At 33.7% G+C, this 17,059-nt stretch overlaps 1 protein-coding gene across 1 annotated transcript; it reads left to right on the forward strand.

Annotated features, from left to right (window-relative positions):
- The first annotated feature begins 5,009 nt into the window (after positions 1 to 5,009).
- Positions 5,010 to 12,385, forward strand: LOC139489939 (uncharacterized). The gene is made up of 5 exons (XM_071276786.1): positions 5,010 to 5,162; positions 5,892 to 6,146; positions 10,251 to 10,523; positions 11,256 to 11,372; positions 12,066 to 12,385. Exons 1-5 carry the CDS (start codon positions 5,099 to 5,101, stop codon positions 12,383 to 12,385), a joined length of 1,029 nt encoding a protein of 342 aa, XP_071132887.1. The 5' UTR covers positions 5,010 to 5,098.
- Positions 12,386 to 17,059: the final 4,674 nt, after the last annotated feature.

Consider the following 17,059-nt stretch of genomic DNA (forward strand, 5'->3'; position numbering starts at 1 on the left):
CAATTCTTTGTCTTTTGTAAGCAGCAACCTTTCTTTCAAGGAAATCATCATAGGAAATACAAGCTCTCTTATATCATGTCCCTCGAATATATGTACTCCATATGCAGGCTCCGAAAGGGCGTAGCTACATAGAAACGGAAAATTCACAATTTGAACTTTTGTTGTAAACTTTTGTTCTCAACCGACACTCATTGTCAACTTCTAGAGTTTATTCAAGATAAAAGGCAGAATTAAGTGTTGTATTCGTTATTTCAAATTAGTTTGAAAGATGGGTTCTCCATAGTTATTGTCCACAAACTTTGAATTATGTGAGATGACATCATGTTTATGGCAGATCGTTAAGTTCAAGAGTAAAGCTAGTTCCTCTAAATTCTGCAATAGAAGCTCGTGTAAAATGTCTGCCTATTATGATCAAAGGATAAAGTCGGCTAGAAGAGGATCCCTGTTGGATCTCATAGGGGTGTGAATTGCGTGATAAAAAAAGTCTTCCTAAAAGAAGAAAATATGTTTCAATCAGATATCTAACCATCGTCAAGTTAATAATGCCGTTTTCAGACATTATTCTGTTTGAATCCGATTGTGTTTTGTTTCAAAGTACGATTTATTTCTCCCTTAAACTAGACAATATAGTTGTATCTATGTCGTCCATTTTTTCAATATGTCTTTTTGTTTTCAATGGGGAATACTTGTGTAAAGGGATTAAAGTCACAGGTTAAAATACTATCGTAAGAGAAAAAAGACTTATATTGCATGTACTTATACAGATCCTTAGCATATTTAAGACTGCATATCTGATTTACGCCGACCCTAGAAAATGGAGTTTTACAATAACTTTAATCAGAATTTACACAAGAACACGATGTTGTTTTGCGCTTATCTGCGGGGACAGTAAAATAATATTCACGGAGAAAGAACCGGTGCTTAGCTCGTTACGGTCAAAGAAAATAGTAATTATTGGTCATGACATTTTGTCAGTTTCCGTATACAATCATCACCATCAATTTTAAAATAAATTATATTTGACAAATTTTCCGGTTTCTTTTTTGTGAATTTAATGATAAAAGTTTGTTTTTGTTTGAATTTTTTCAGTTTCCTTAAACAATCATGTCAGCGATGTTTCATATATTATGATAAAATATGCTAGTTATTAGTTTATTATATTCAACATAAATATTCTTATTCAAAATTTATCACTTGAAACTCTTTGCCTCTTGTAAGCAGCAACCTATCTTTCAAGGAAATAATGATAGGAAATACAAGCGCTCTTATATCGTTTCCCTGGAAGATATATACTCCGTATGCAAGCGCTGCTAGAATACAGCTACATAAAATAGGAACATCACAATTATTACAACTTTTGTTTTCAACCGAGAGGACGTCTCTAATGTTGTTATAACTTGTGTCCAATCCCTTTTGCTACTTTTGCAAATAAAATATATTTAAACTAACTGATCCTCATTATCAACTTCTAGAGTTTAGTCAAGATAAGAGGCATACTTAAAATAGAGGGTCAAAAGATACCAGAGGGACAGTTAAACTCATAAATCGAAAATAAACCGACAACGCCATGGCTAAAATTGAAAAAGACAAACAGACAAACAATAGTACGCATGACACAACATAGAAAACTAAAGAATAAGTAACACGAACCCCACCAAAAACTCGGGGTGATCTCAGGTGCTCCGAAAGGGTAAGAAGATCCTGCTCCACATGTGGCACCCGTTGTGTTGCTCATATTATAACAAATCCGGTAAATTGTCTAATTCGGTAGGTCACATTCATGAAAGGGAAGGGGATTGTAGTTACAACGTAAGGAGCATATCCGATATCATTTGAGAAACTGTTATTCCATAACATTCAACCAACTCGTGATGACGTCCGTAAAATTTACGAAGGGATGATTTCAACTTCACCATTTGGAACTCTTGGTTTAATAGCTTCATTATGAGAAACAACCCTCTATCAAGAAAATCATGATAGGAAATGCAAGCATGGGAATATCGTATCAATTGAGAGATATATACCCATGGTTGTATAAGGAAACTGAAAGAATTTAACGACTAGATATTAGTTTTTTCGAACAATAACAAAGATTTTATCATTAAATTCTCAAAAAGGAAACCGGTAAATTGGTCAAATATAATTTATTCTAAAATTGATTGTAATGATTGTATACGGAAACTGACAAAATGTCATGATTAGTTTTCCCATCGTGCATTGATTAAATTGATATAATCAAAAATAATTTGGTGTTCGTTCCTCGATGTGATCTACAATGAATCTACTGTTAGAACAAACATCCAAATGTGTCTAACTAGGAGCAGGTAATACTTTGCTCTTTCTCTTAAATGTACTGTGCTCAGTAACACGCTGCATCATTTAGAGTCTTTGGACTAAAACAAAAGAAAAACAACGGCCTTGAGGTGTGCAAGCTACTAGAAGCTCAGTTGATAAAATTATCACATATTTTGAGATAATTATTTTACAAAATAAGTTTGAAATTCAAAAAAAAAGTAATGTCAAAATATTTCTTATTGTCGGAAAATACATACGATTGAATGACTTTTAATTGACTGTCTCATTGAATTAATCAGAGTTAATGTTGTAATTTTTCAGTCTGTGTTTTGCATTTTATAAGGAATAACATCTGAGAAAAACGCAATGAAATATATACAGTTATAATGAAGTACGTAGTATTTCATGTGAATTTCTTCTCCAAATAAGAACAACGATTGTCGACATTTTTGCTGTTCTTCCTTAATGAATTATGATATACCTTTAATTAAAGAATATATACCTGGCCGATGAATTCTATCCTTTCCCCACAAAGGTTTGCTATGCAATAGAGAAGTTCAGAGAAAGACGACATTTGCACGCAAGAAAATGAGAGATTAACAAGAAGGAGGAAATTATTATTGCGTCATTACGGCATACTTTAAAACTGCAGAAATTGATCAGACTTAGATATCATTTAATAACTGTTGTTGTTAAAACATTTGGTACTATTTCATAATAGGATTGTTGGAAATATGTTATCCATAAACATGATAATCTTCTCAAAACAATATTTCTCAATATTAGTACAACTTTATGATATGCCTTGATTGCCTCAACAAATATGGAATAACTAAAACAAATATAAATCAATTGCTTTCAAAAAGCAATTGTAAACGGTCTTTCCCCCCTTTGAAACATGATTGGTGTGTGTGTGTGTGTGTGTGTGTGTGTGTGTGTTTGTTTGTTTGTTTGTTTGTTTGTTCCTGTAAGGGGTCTATATTATTCCGGGGAAGTTTCATGTTTAGTTTGGAAAGTTTTTATTTTATGTTAGGTCCAACGCGCGCGCCAGATTGAGGAGACATCACGTGACGCGGGTTTATAATAACGAAAACTTAAGTCTTTTTATTTCTCTTTAGGTGGGGACGTTGAACAGACAACATGTATAGAGACGGAATGTACACAATGTAATTTCTTTTGTCATTGTAGGAAATTGACATTTTGATCACAGTTCACCAGTAGTGCATGTTTTGGATTTAATTGATTCGGTGTAACTTTAAAACACATTTAAGGATTATTTTCTGATAATGTACATTTTTCAGCACCAGTTTGTAACACAGATAAGTATTTCAATCTAGGAGCGGACATTTTATTGTAGCATTTCACTGAGATTTACGGACCTAGCAAGCAATTTTTACGGCATTGCAATTTTTTTTTCTCTAGGAAAAGTCTTGAGAGATATCTGCACCACGTTGTTTTATGAACCTTAAGTACATGTATGCCCTGCTGACTGCAAATTTTGGGGTCGATTGGACTTGTAGTTTCCGAGTATAACTGATAACAAGGATGTGGATTTTTTTTTTCAGAAGAGATGTAAGAACAATATTAAAAAACAATTGAAGGTCTTTCGATTAGTAAAGATCTATTTTGATATTAAAATATGAAAAATCAGTTTAAAATGTTAGTTCTTATGGCTTTATGATGTATTAATATGAATTTGAAGCAAAGGTCAAAATCTAGAACGTCCAATTAGCCTATGACCTTGACCTAAATTTCAAGGTCACAAACAAAGGACCTTAAATCAAAAGACCCTAGGTCGTTAATATGTATGGTTAATTAGTTATATTACTTTACGCATAATTCTAAATAAAGGATGGGTGAAAATTCCCATTAATTGTCTCCGTACCCGTTCAACCAAAATATATAAGTAACGACATATCGCAACTAACAATTTAGTAAAAATAATTTGTCGATATGTTATACAGTGTTTTAAATTAACTGAAAATAAGCCAAAAATCAAAATTTATAATATGACCTTGACCTTTGACCTTGACCTAATTTTCATTTTTTTGGACCAAGGATCTCAAATCAAATACCTTAAGTCTCTATCACTTATGGTTTACCAGTTAGAAACGCATTTCACTTATAGCAAATACATAAGGGGGAATAACTCTCATATGGAGTCTCCGGATAGCTTCGGTCAAAATTAAACTCCGAATCCTGAAGATGTAACGAGCAATTTGGTAAAATAAATTTGTCGTAATCTTTTATGGTTGCGAAGGAGAAGGGGCCACAAGAAAAACAGTGTTTGGGGAGATAACTCTTACAACGTAAAGTATTTGGTTATGCCTTTGTAAATTTTTAAAGCATATAAACTATACGATATTATATTCCAAATATCTAAGTGACATCTTTTGAAAATCAACAATACGCAAGAAAAAAATTAAGCGGAAAAAAAAAAATAATAATCAGAAGAAATCCAATAGGTCTTTCCACGGAAATGTGGAAAGACCTAAAAATATAAAAAAAGGAACGTCAACATCAAAACTACATGTACATTTGACAATGCAGCAATACGAGACAATATTAATAGAACGCAAAGTATGTGGTATATGGAACAATCGAAGTGTACAGAAACTGAACACAAAATATTAATCTTCTGATTTGGAAGGGCGAAGAAATATTTATTTATTTGAAAAATCAATAACACTAGTAAATGTTTACATATAATTATCCACAATAAACAGTAAGGATGGAAATAGGCGATATTTAGTAGTACACAAAACAGTGTATAAATTAACACTTCTTTGAAAGATTACAAAGGATGAAAAGTCACTATGCCGAATATATTTTATTTTTTACTTTCTTAGCACCACATGTTTGGACAGGTAAGGAATTTTTAAAGTTTAAAAAATTATAGAAATTGGGCAAAAGAGCATTTGATTAAAACAAATGCTATTTTATCATATTTGCATACATATATCTGTTCACTTCCTTGTATTCAGTTATTAAAACCAATCACGTTGGACTTGTGTATAAACCTTTTGCACATATCTGTCCTTTACAATAGTTTATGTTATTTTTTTTTCTTTTGATGTCATGTTATATCAGTATTTGAGCTTTCTATGTTTTTCTTATGGTCACTAATTCTAAATTTTGTTATCAATTTTTTCCAAATTCTGAACAAGTTAAATGTTTTTATTCTGTATTATATAGTTTTACATCTTTGTAAATAGTGAGATTGCTGTAATCCTTTTTTAATGATATTTTATTGAAAATGGATGACTTTAATGATTTTTTGACCCATAGTGCGTGCAAAAAAGAATGAGCACATACGAATGTGATACTCTGTTTTTACCAAAATGCAACTCTAACTTTTTATCTTGCTAGTTTATAAAGTCATTTTCCCATGCAATTAATGTCATTCTATCCTGTAACATCGGCACTCGGGGTTCTACTACTTTACCACCGACGCATTTATTGATCAAACTAGTACTATTAACACAATAAGGTATCTAGAATAAGTGTTATCATAACATATTATAAATTAACAAACAATCGAATAGATTCTCGGGGATTTTTCTAGCTATTTCATGAATGCTTAGTTCCCATTTTAGAGTATTCTTATATATGTGGAAAGAAGTCATCATACCTTCAATGTCATCAGAACGAAACAGTTGACATAAATTATGTGAATCGTTTTTGGTGGTATGGATGTACTACTGCGGAAGGTACCAGTTGCAGTAATCAGACTCGATTGATAAAAGAGAAATGCAATACCAGGAAAAACTGTTCTTTGAGCGAAAATGACTTCAAATCGCGTAATAATCAACCTAGACGTGTGTTTGTAAAATTATACTGCACCAGGAAAAGTAAGCACTCTATTCACTAGTAAAACACGACAAATTGATGTAGATACAGCCGAAATAAATTGATAAAAGCAAACAAGTAAAAAGGAAAGTAACTTATCAACTTTGAATGTTATTGATTTCTATATTTTTTCGTAAAGATCCACAAACCAAACGAACATGTACAAATGTATATTAAAACATGGTATCAACCAACCGACAACAGCGAATATCAAACTTAATCTTGTGGTGCTGATTTTTAGTAGAAAAAGTTCCACTGATAATTTTTGCTGTTTTAAGTATAGCTTTTCTTGTTAGAATTTTCAGGATAATAGGCAAAAAAAGGGGAAAATAGTAAATTTGTCTGACAGTTTTGATGTAAATGGGAGATAGGAAGAACTCAACATTTCTGTCTCAAACAAAATTTGCCTGTTTGATCTATTGTAGACATGTCGAAAATTTTGTTTGGTATGCTAGGTCATCGGACACTAAACTAAATACCCCTATGATGATTGTGGCAAACTTTGATTAAATTCCGCTCAGTTGTTTCAGAGGAGAAGATTTTTGTTTACTGACTACAACGAACGACGGACGTCAAATGATGAGAAGAGACAAAGCCCCGACTGAGCTAACCTAAAAAGTCTAACCTAGGTACATATTGTAGTTGAAATCATCAAACATAAAGATAAAAATTCTTCAAAATAAATCTTAGTTTTTGCCGCATTTTATCCAAATTTCCACATGGTGTCAGTTTGGGATAGCATTACTTTCCTTAGTAATAATTTTCCAGTGCAATCCTATCTCAAAATGATATTATTCGGAATTTGTGAGTTTTTCAACCTAAAAATATTTTTTTTACCAAAATGTTTCCTCGTTAGTTTTGGAATTTTTTCTCTAATAAATATATATTAATTGGCTATAAACAGATTGACATCAGATGAGGCTATCCTGACTTTCAATGCGACATAAAAATATTGACCGCCGTTCAGACAAAGAAGTATATGATATAGGGCACTGTGGACTAATCGATATATATATGGTATTATTAAGAAAAACAGATCAAATGGTATTAAATCATCAATTGTCAAACATTTTATTCCCCCATCAAAAGTGACCATGAATGGGTTATTGTAATCAAGACTTTTGCAGAATTAATTAACATTGATGAATTTCATACAATCACTGAAAGACTCAAACGCATTTAGTGATTTTGCTCTGATAAATATGCCAAGTTGCATTTTTTACGATCACAAAAAAGTGGTTAACGATCGTACACTTCTATTTTCAAAATCATTCCGATTTTCCTTACTTTCTGTAATAATTAAGATTTGGTTTCTATACAATAAAAAGTATAACTAATTGCCGTGTTGTATACAAAAAACGAGACCACTTGCGACCAGACGACGCTTTGCGAAGCACTTTGTATACATTATTTCCCTCGCTAATTTGTCTGTGCAGAGGAACAAATGCACACAATTCAACTGATATTGCAAACCAGTTATATTTCTAGGGGATTCATCTAGATAATGTGATTCAACATTCCTTATGCAAACATTATAAGAATGTCATGTAATTACGCTTCCTCTAAGATCTTGATATAGAACCCTTATTTTGGTCTTTGTTCTAATTCACTTTTCAATTACAAATGCTAACTCTTCAGATTAGCAATCCACAGTCCAAATAAAACAAGATATCGAATTAAAATGAAAGCATTTTGCACCTGTCCTATGTCAGGAATCTGATGTACAGTAGTTGTCGTTTGTTTATGTAATTTAAACGTGCTTCTCGTTTCTCGTTTTTTTTTATATATAGATTAGATTTTGGGGCCCTTTATAGCTTGTTGTTCTGTGTGAGCCAATGCTCCGCGTTGAAGGCCGTACATTGACCTATAATGGTTTACTTTTCTAAATTGTTATTTGGATGGAGAGTTGTCTCATTGGCACTATCACCACATCTTCCTATATATATATATTCAAAAGATCGTGTCTAGACGCAATATATTTGAAAGTTTAATACTGTGTACAGCTATCACTTGCACTTTTTACCTGTTAATCAATAAATTTCTCCCTTCTCTATATCAAGCGTCTACACAAATTCATTAAACTAAAACAAAGGAAACTTTACATTTTTTCAATCCAGAAAGCAACTTTATTTTGTTTAATCTATTTAGCAACAGTTACTTTGATCTTCGACATATTGACATGAAATTCATACATCCCCCTTTCCCGTAATACCTTATCTGTATATAAATGACGAGATGTGGTACGATTGCGGCATGCTTATGTGTGTCATGCAAATTAGACAGCTATCCACCTATAAAGAACCATAGATCACCGTGGGACATTCAAAAAGTAGCAAAAATCCGTATCGTATACCCAGCTTTTTAAGACTCCGACATGCAATGTGTTAAACCAACTACATTATCAACAACAAAATAATAATTAACCTATGGCAGAATGTAGCGGGGTTAAATATGTTATTGGGCGTTCATCCTTTCACCTTTCATGAGACAGAGGTATATAACAGCCTCACGTTATAGTAATATTACACATTGTATTCCAAACAATAGAAGGAATCTGAAATTTCCATTCGGAAACCAAAATATTTCTATTTATGGCAACATTATCCGTAAAATTTGACCTATTTACATCAACATTAAATGAAATAAGCTTATTCGTCTTTCCTATATGTTATATCTGCAAAGGTGTCGTCGTTTATCCCAAAAAAGTACAAGATACCCACGTTATCAACAGGAAAGAATTTGTTTCGAACACATGGACGGATTAGAGTTCAAATGGACGAACGGACAGACAGAAAACGCGATACATATATGCTCCTGTAAAAATCTTTACCCCTTACATTCATTCAGATTGACAGAATCTTAAACAACTGTTTTAGAAAAAGAGAACGACCATGATACAAATACTTTTCTTTGTGACGGGATCAATTATCAATGTTTCTCTGTGAAGAAAAAATCTGCTTCCAAAAGCAAAAGAAGATGTTTGATATTTTTATTGATACCATATTTGTTGCGTTCCGAAGTCGTTGTTTTGATCGCACAGTTGACATTCCTACAAAAACCAACTGGTCTCCTTATCGACCTGTTCCATTACGTATATGATTCAGACTGTATCAAACAAGATATTCTCTGGAAGAATGAACAATGAACCTCCAGTTTCACGTTCCACTAAGTAAATGATGACTTCTAAAACAAATCAAAGCTTTGAAACCATGTTGAACACATATATCACATCATTTTGGAAAAAGATTACCACCAACACAATTAAAAATGCCTAATATCTTTACTTTAAGCTAGAAATTGCAAGGAGATTCGGTTGGTATGATTTTGTTTGCGATAAAAGAGATTGAGTATAATTTTTCTTTTCATGAAGTAATATTTCCGCAATTCTGTTCTTGGAATAAATATTGCGCAGATACGATATTCCATTGATGATGTGTTCAGGATTTTCTTGATTAATGGTTTCTGTTTACCAGAAAACTATTCAAGCAAGAGTTCCTAGTGGATAAAAAGTTGATGTCATCCCTTCAAAAGTAACGGATCTTACAATGGTTTTTTGACCTTTGTGGAATATCTGTGTCCCATTTGACCATGGGTATGTTTTAAATATGGTAGCAGCAATCCCGTCCTCTGGTCCTTTTCACGTCACAATATGCATCAATAAAAACGCAACAGATTCTACTAGTCCAGTATGAGTCGCTTATCATCCTGATCCCCAAGTTCAAACCAAATTTGTGTAAGGAGATGAGTTGCATAATCAATATTGTGTGTGCATTGTTGGGTGGGTTTTTTTCGGGTTTTGTTTTCAATTTGGTAACAGTGATGAATTTTTTCCACGATTTATAAATAATTGTTCTTGTGTTTATTCTTCCATCGTTTTTGTTTTTATTCATATTCCTTTTGGGCTGATATCAGTTCCCTTACGTTTGTATCAGCTTTTGAATTTTCAAATATGTTGGCCTATAGCATCACTGAGGAAACATTTATAGTAGAAATGCGGAAATGCGGTGTATGTTATTACCAGATTCTGTACATTTATTATTTATCAGAATTTCTGATTCCACAAAAAAAAACGGTAATTCTTTATATATAATATTTTTACACTGAAGGATGGTGGTCTAACAGTCAGTATACCAAAAGAGTTGAAGTGTGTGGTTCGTTGTCTGCAATAAATTGCGATCGTCAGGATGTGATTACAAACTTTGTTTTTGAGTGGTGGTATGAGACTGGAATAATATGCGAAAATACAAAATATATCAGCAACTGCATGGAAAACATTTTTAAGAGATGTGTTGGACATCGCAATTGTGACCACCTCAATGTTAATACCGATTGTTTTTATTTTCCTTTGAGGGCCACAATATCTTACAGCTGCAACACAGGTAAGACTTAATATCATATTAAATTGTATTTTGTTCGACTGTTCATTTATTTTTATATTTTACCATATCAACAGTCATATTTTTATAGCCTCGCATCTTTTTCACAACCATGCAAAATTCTTTTAGAAAATTTGTGGACCGAACTAAAGCTCTGTAAGGCCCTCATACTTTTGTAAAGTCTTAGGAATAGGTTAGAGACATTTGTTATCTCGTTACCAATCCGCTAGTGTGGAATGAATTACTCTACATTAACGAATGTCAATGTTGTCATTGGTGCATCACCTGAATAAACTCCATTTTTTGTACATCTTTGTGTTGCCTAATCTGTCGATTTCAATGATGAGCAATGTTAACTTTTTGTTTTGTATTTAGGAATGATGTCTTTTTGAATTTTGGTTTTGTACTGTTCCCTTGCTATCATTGTGTAGTAAATATATAGGGGGAACGATTTACATATCTAAACTTAAATTCTCAGATGACATTTCGCTTTTCTCAAATATTTTACAATATATTAAATGCGAATTTTTAAAAATTGCTACTAATATTTCAATTTCATATTATCCTTTTAATAATAGTTCAATTTATTACTTTTATGGACTTTCCGATTTGACTTTCATCTGAGTTCAGTATTTTTGTGATTTTACTTTTTACTAAGTGAACATGCTTTCGTCTTTCTCACGTCAAATTTAATGGAAACAGTTGCTCTACTTTGTTATTTTTTTTATTTTACAGAAGGAACTGGTACATCTACAACACCAGTGAACAATAATAGAAATCATAGTTATATTCCTGAAGATGACGTGTCACCAAGGACATTTGTTTTTGATGTTACAAAACCACCAAATACAGGTTTGGCTGAATTATAAAAAAAAATATACATACTCTGTCCATCTCCTTAATTATGGTCAAAAATTAATCGTGACGGTAAATCAATTTCCGGATTTAAATTAACAAGTTTATGTACTTATCTTGACACGCTTCTTGAGGAATGATAACAACAATTTCCGCAAGGTTTTTGTCATGTTAACTATTTACCGAGTGCAAGATATATTTCTCGAACTACTCCAACCAGATTGCGACATGAATAAGCGATACCACAAATGCGTTAATTCTGTTGACTGATCTAGCTATGCTACATACATATGCAATGTTCAGTGGCTTTTCATTATGTCAATGATGACTACCCGAGGAAATAATGACAAACGTCTCATATGATTTTTTTTTAAATTTTAGTTGGTATTATTTTCATTCATCACAAAACCTATAAAAATGTATTGTACTGCAATTAGTTGTGTTTATTATCTAAAAATAGTAACACAGCTATATTTTGTGCAATGTCAATTTCATCATGGATCACTTTTCCAACAATCAGGGGTTCCTTAAAGGAACTAACACATAAGTAACATAAATAACAAGCGATTTCACTTATCCTTTTACTTTTTTGCTCACTTGTTTAGCACATTGAAAATGCTGTTCGGAACCAGAAACAATAACACAAATTCCTAAATCTACTTTTATGTGTTTTTTGTTTGTTTATTTCAGGTGAAATTGGATTTGTTTTAAATGTAGATAGAGATTTCAGACTGTTGATAATAAACAAGAAACGAAACAAAACTTACTCTCTTTGTGCAAACAAATGGGAAAACAAACATGCTAGAATTGTTTGTCGCCATTTAAATATATCGGATAAAGGGAATGCCGGTAATATTTCCAGGAATATAAATCTGACGCGAATAGCCTACGGAGTTGACTGTCCTGTTAATATAACGAATCCATTTAAATGTATTCCGGACTACAGCCATCATTCAAGAGATATATGTGACTCTATCGGAGATGCAGCTGTTAAATGTTACAGTAAGTAATTAGTAGAATATCTCAGCTAGACAAGAGGGGCAAAAAAAACCCAGAGGGACAGTCAAACTCATAGATCGAAATAAACTAGAGGCTCTAAAGCGCCTGTGTCGCTCACCTTGGTCTATGTGCATATTAAACAAAGGACACAAATGGATTCATGACAAAATTGTATTTTGGTGATGGTGATGTGTTTGAAGTTCTTACTTTACTGAACGATTTTGCTTCTTACAATTATATCTATAATGAACTTTGCCCATTAGTAACAGAGAACTATATTTGGTAAAAATTTACATAAATTTACCAAATTAATGAAAATTGTTAAATATTGACTATAAAGGGCTATAACTCCTTAAGGGGTCAATTGACCATTTAGGTCATGTTGACTTATTTGTAGATCTTACTTTGCTGAACATTATTGCTGTTTACAGTTTATCGCTATCTATAATAGTATTCAAGATAACCAAAAACGGCAAAATTTCTTTAAAAATTACCAATTGGAGGGCAGCAACCCAACAACCAGTTGTCCAATTCATCTGAAAAATTCAGGGCAGATATATATTGACTTGATTAACAATTTAACTTCTTGTCAGATTTGCTCTAGATGCTTTGGTTTCATAGTTATAAGCCAAAAACTGCATTTTACCCCTATGTTCTATTTTTAGCCGTGCCGGCCATCTTGGTTGAATGGCCAGGTCATCGGACACATTTTTCAAACTAGATACCCAAAAGATGATTGTGGCCTAGTAGTTTCAGTGGAGATTTTGTAAAAGATTACTCAGATTTATGAAAAATGGTTAAAGATTGACTATAAAGGGAAATAACTCCTAAAGGGGTCAACTGACCATTTTGGTCATGTTGACTTATTTGTAGATCTTACTTTGCTGAACATTATTGCTGTTTACAGTTTATCTCTATCTATAATTATATTCAAGATAATAACCAAAAACAGCAAAATTTCCTCAAAATTACCAATTCAGGGGCAGCAACCCAACAACCGATTGACCGATTCATCTGAAAATTTCAGGGCAGATAGATCTTGACCTGATAAACATTTATATCCCTGTCAGATTTCCTCAAAATGCTTTGGTTTTTGAGTTATAAGCCAAAAACTGCATTTTACCCCTTTGTTCTATTTTTAGCCGTGGCGGCCATCTTGGTTGGTTGACCAGGTCACGCCACACATTTTAAACTAGATACCCCAAAGATGATTGTGGCCAAGTTTGGATTAATTTGGCCCAGTAGTTTCAGAGGAGAAGATTTTTGTAAAAGATTACTTTAATTAACGAAAAATGGTTAAAAATTGACTATAATGGGCAATAACTCCTAAACGGGTCAACTGACCATTTTGGTCATGGTGACTTATTTGTAGATCTTACTTTGCTGAACATTGTTGCTGTTTACAGTTTATCTCTATCTATAATATTATTCAAGATAATAACCAAAAACAGCAAAATTTCCTCAAAATTACCAATTCAGGGGCAGCAACCCAACCACCGATTGACCGATTCATCTGAAAATTTCAGGGCAGATAGATCTTGACCTGATAAACATTTTTACCCCGTCAGATTTGCTCTAACTGCTTTGGTTTTTGAGTTATAAGCCAAAAACTGCATTTTACCCCTATGTTCTATTTTTAGCCGTGGCGGCCATCTTGGTTGGTTGACCGGGTCACGCCACACATTTTTTAAACTAGATACCACAATGATGATTACGGCCAAGTTTGGTTTGATTTGGCCCAGTAGTTTCAGAGGAGAAGATTTTTGTAAAAGCTAACGCCGGACGACGACGGACGACGGACGACGGACGACGGACGACGGACGACGGACGCCGGACGCAAAGTGATGAGAAAAGCTCACTTGGCCCTTTGGGCCAGGTGAGCTAAAAATGACAACGCCATGGTTAAGAATGAAAAAGACAAACAGATAAATAATTGTACACAGAACACAACATAGAAAACTTAATACTAAGCAACACGAACCCAGGAAAAACTGGGGGTGATATCAGGTGCTCCGGAAGAGTAAGCAGATCCTGCCCCGCATGTGGCACCCGTCGTGTAGCTCATGTTATTACAAACCCGGTAAATAGTCAAATTCGGTAGGTCACATTCATGAAAATAGAAGGGGATTATTATTACGACGTAAGGATCATATCCTATATCATCTGTGAAATGAAGAGATGATTTCAACTTCACCATTTGGAACTCTTAGTTTAATAGCTTTCTTGTGAGCAGCAACCCTCTATCAAGGAAATCATGATAGAAAATACAAGCCCGGGAATATCGTATCAATTGAGAGATATATACTTTGTATGCAGGTGCTTCTGGCAGATACAGACAAGATACATTTGTTAAAAGATCTCACACTGATTTCAAGTGTTCAACGAGCTAAATAGCATAACCTTACGACATCGTTTTCTTCAAAAACACATGTAATGGTTAAAAAAAAACACATTTCTCTTAATTGCAAATATTGCCTTTCGTGTTCCAAAACAATGAAATGCAATAAGAGTAAAGAAATAATTAAACGGAAGCTGGTATTACATAAAGAGAAAATATATGCAAGGAACTTGATAAATTAAAATGATGACCTTAATTTTATTTTGTATTTTTTCAAATTGTTGCAAAGCGCAAATTAAAAGAATCTGAAAAATTATTTAAGAAATATTTAATCGGCATATTTTCTAATACTTCAATAACTTTATTTCAGATCACACAGAAAATTATGTTACAGATAAAACAGGTAAGGGAGAAAATGAACAACTCACAAAAAACACACTAACAACACAAGAATTATTCATTTGTGGGGAAATTTGAAGTTTTCTCTACTATCATAAATACAATAATGTACATATTATGTTCGACCTTTCATTGTGGTGAATCTGAGGCTGTTCAATTTAAGTTACTATTGTTAAGTCTGTAATGTGAAATTCTCCAAGCAAGTATGACGTCAAAATTATATTCGTTTGCCGGAATAAAATCATTTATCTAATAAGTAAACGGAAATCAAATCAGATGTACCTTGAATTTTTACATTTGGTTAAAGACTATTGTTTGTATTTCGTCGTTTTTCATTTTTTCCGACTTATCCATCTTTATTGTTCTTTTGGTATATCCGCCTAAACGACAGAAACAAATCTTGTGAGTATCGTGGCAACCAAAATGTGTATGTATACACATGTAAGATCATGTAAAAAACTAATTCATGACGTCAGGATTACTAAATCTCACACCGTAGAAAGAGTTCATGAAATATTTTCGTCGGAATCTAAGTTATGTAGGAATTTGTACGTAATAAATTGTTGTGCAATTTCGGCCATTCTCTCAGATTTCAGAGATTTTCACAGATTATGACCGATATGTTTCAATAGACCACTTTCGAGTTCATCCGTCACCGGAAAAAAACTCGTCAATTATGTGCGCCTTTATGACGTCCTTTAAGCTGGGGTCACATATTCACGATTTTTACTGCCGTCCTTGACAGGAGCATTCCCGATTAAAATTTGTCAAAAGTCTGATTAAGATCCTGTGAATCGTGGATGGAAATTCGATTTGTATTTTTCGCCAGAGTCTGTCACGACTGCGTCCCGATTCTACCGAATGTAATCCGACAGAGATCAGATAGTGACAAGACAGTGAACCGACGCTTACGGGAGTTATCCGTTCGAAAACTGTCGGCATAATCGGGATGATCAGGTACTGTCGGAACGTAATCCTATCACGGTCCGCTCTATCGCATTGCAAACGGCGTTGTCTGGTCTCAGTCGTATTGTATTCTGTTATTGTCGGGACTTCTCCAGATCATTCCCGTTCCACAGGACACCGTCCCGAATACACAGAACATTGTTAGGAATTCGATCCGATACAGCAGAATCTGTCACGACATAGGCACGATTGTAATCCGACTAGACAAAATCGGCTGAGTTTCCCCGAATGTTACGGGACGCACCTAACTGTCGGGGTGCTTTGTCGAACTATTCGGACCCTTCCCGACCAGTAGGAATCTGTTACGAACTAAAACGACTGCGTTCAGACAATAATAGGACATTCCAGATAATTGAGGATACTTATCCGACTTTTTCACTTTTCGTGTCGTATCGCTGTCTGATCTCAAACGGGAGCAATAATCGGCAATGTGTGAACCCCGCATTACCAGATAGAGAGGATCGCCTGTATCTCTGCACTATTAACGTTCATCAAGCTTCTTAGTGATTGTCATTGTGCAGGATAAACTAGAAATAATGTTTGTTTTGTAACTTAATTACAATTCCCTAATGACAGCAGTGCTGATTGTCAATTATGAGAATTTAATTTGCCGAATAATTCGTGCAATAGAGCATTATAGTTTACAAACCACTCGCTCAACATTGGAACGGAAGTGACGATGCCACTAAACGCACTAATGATGTTCACTAAAACTAGAGTTTTTGACGGAAATGCATCGAACTCGAAAGTTGTCTATTGTCGTAGCCTCCATCCTATCCTCCTCCAATTGTCTGAATGTAAACTATCCCTGGGTTGTACTTTTATGGGTCTCACGCCAGGTGCCAGATGTAGAGTATGTTATGCTTACCTTTTGGAGCACATACATAATTTTAAGAAGGTGGTATATAACAGGATACATCAAGAAAAGCTTGGTTTCTTGATGTAACAATGCATATTTGGTGAATGAATATATAATATCGTT

The sequence above is a fragment of the Mytilus edulis genome, chromosome 9 (assembly GCF_963676685.1).
Source record: "Mytilus edulis chromosome 9, xbMytEdul2.2, whole genome shotgun sequence".
NCBI lineage: Eukaryota > Metazoa > Mollusca > Bivalvia > Mytilida > Mytilidae > Mytilus > Mytilus edulis.

Bases quoted from the DNA above. Each gene is read 5' to 3' on its own strand.
- LOC139489939 (XM_071276786.1), top strand. From the start codon at position 5,099: ATGAAAAGTCACTATGCCGAATATATTTTATTTTTTACTTTCTTAGCA. The intron at 5,163-5,891 runs GTAAGGAATTTT...TTCCCATTTTAG, and splicing joins AGCACCACATGTTTGGACAG to AGTATTCTTATATATGTGGA. The intron at 10,524-11,255 runs GTAAGACTTAAT...TTTATTTTACAG, and splicing joins ATCTTACAGCTGCAACACAG to AAGGAACTGGTACATCTACA.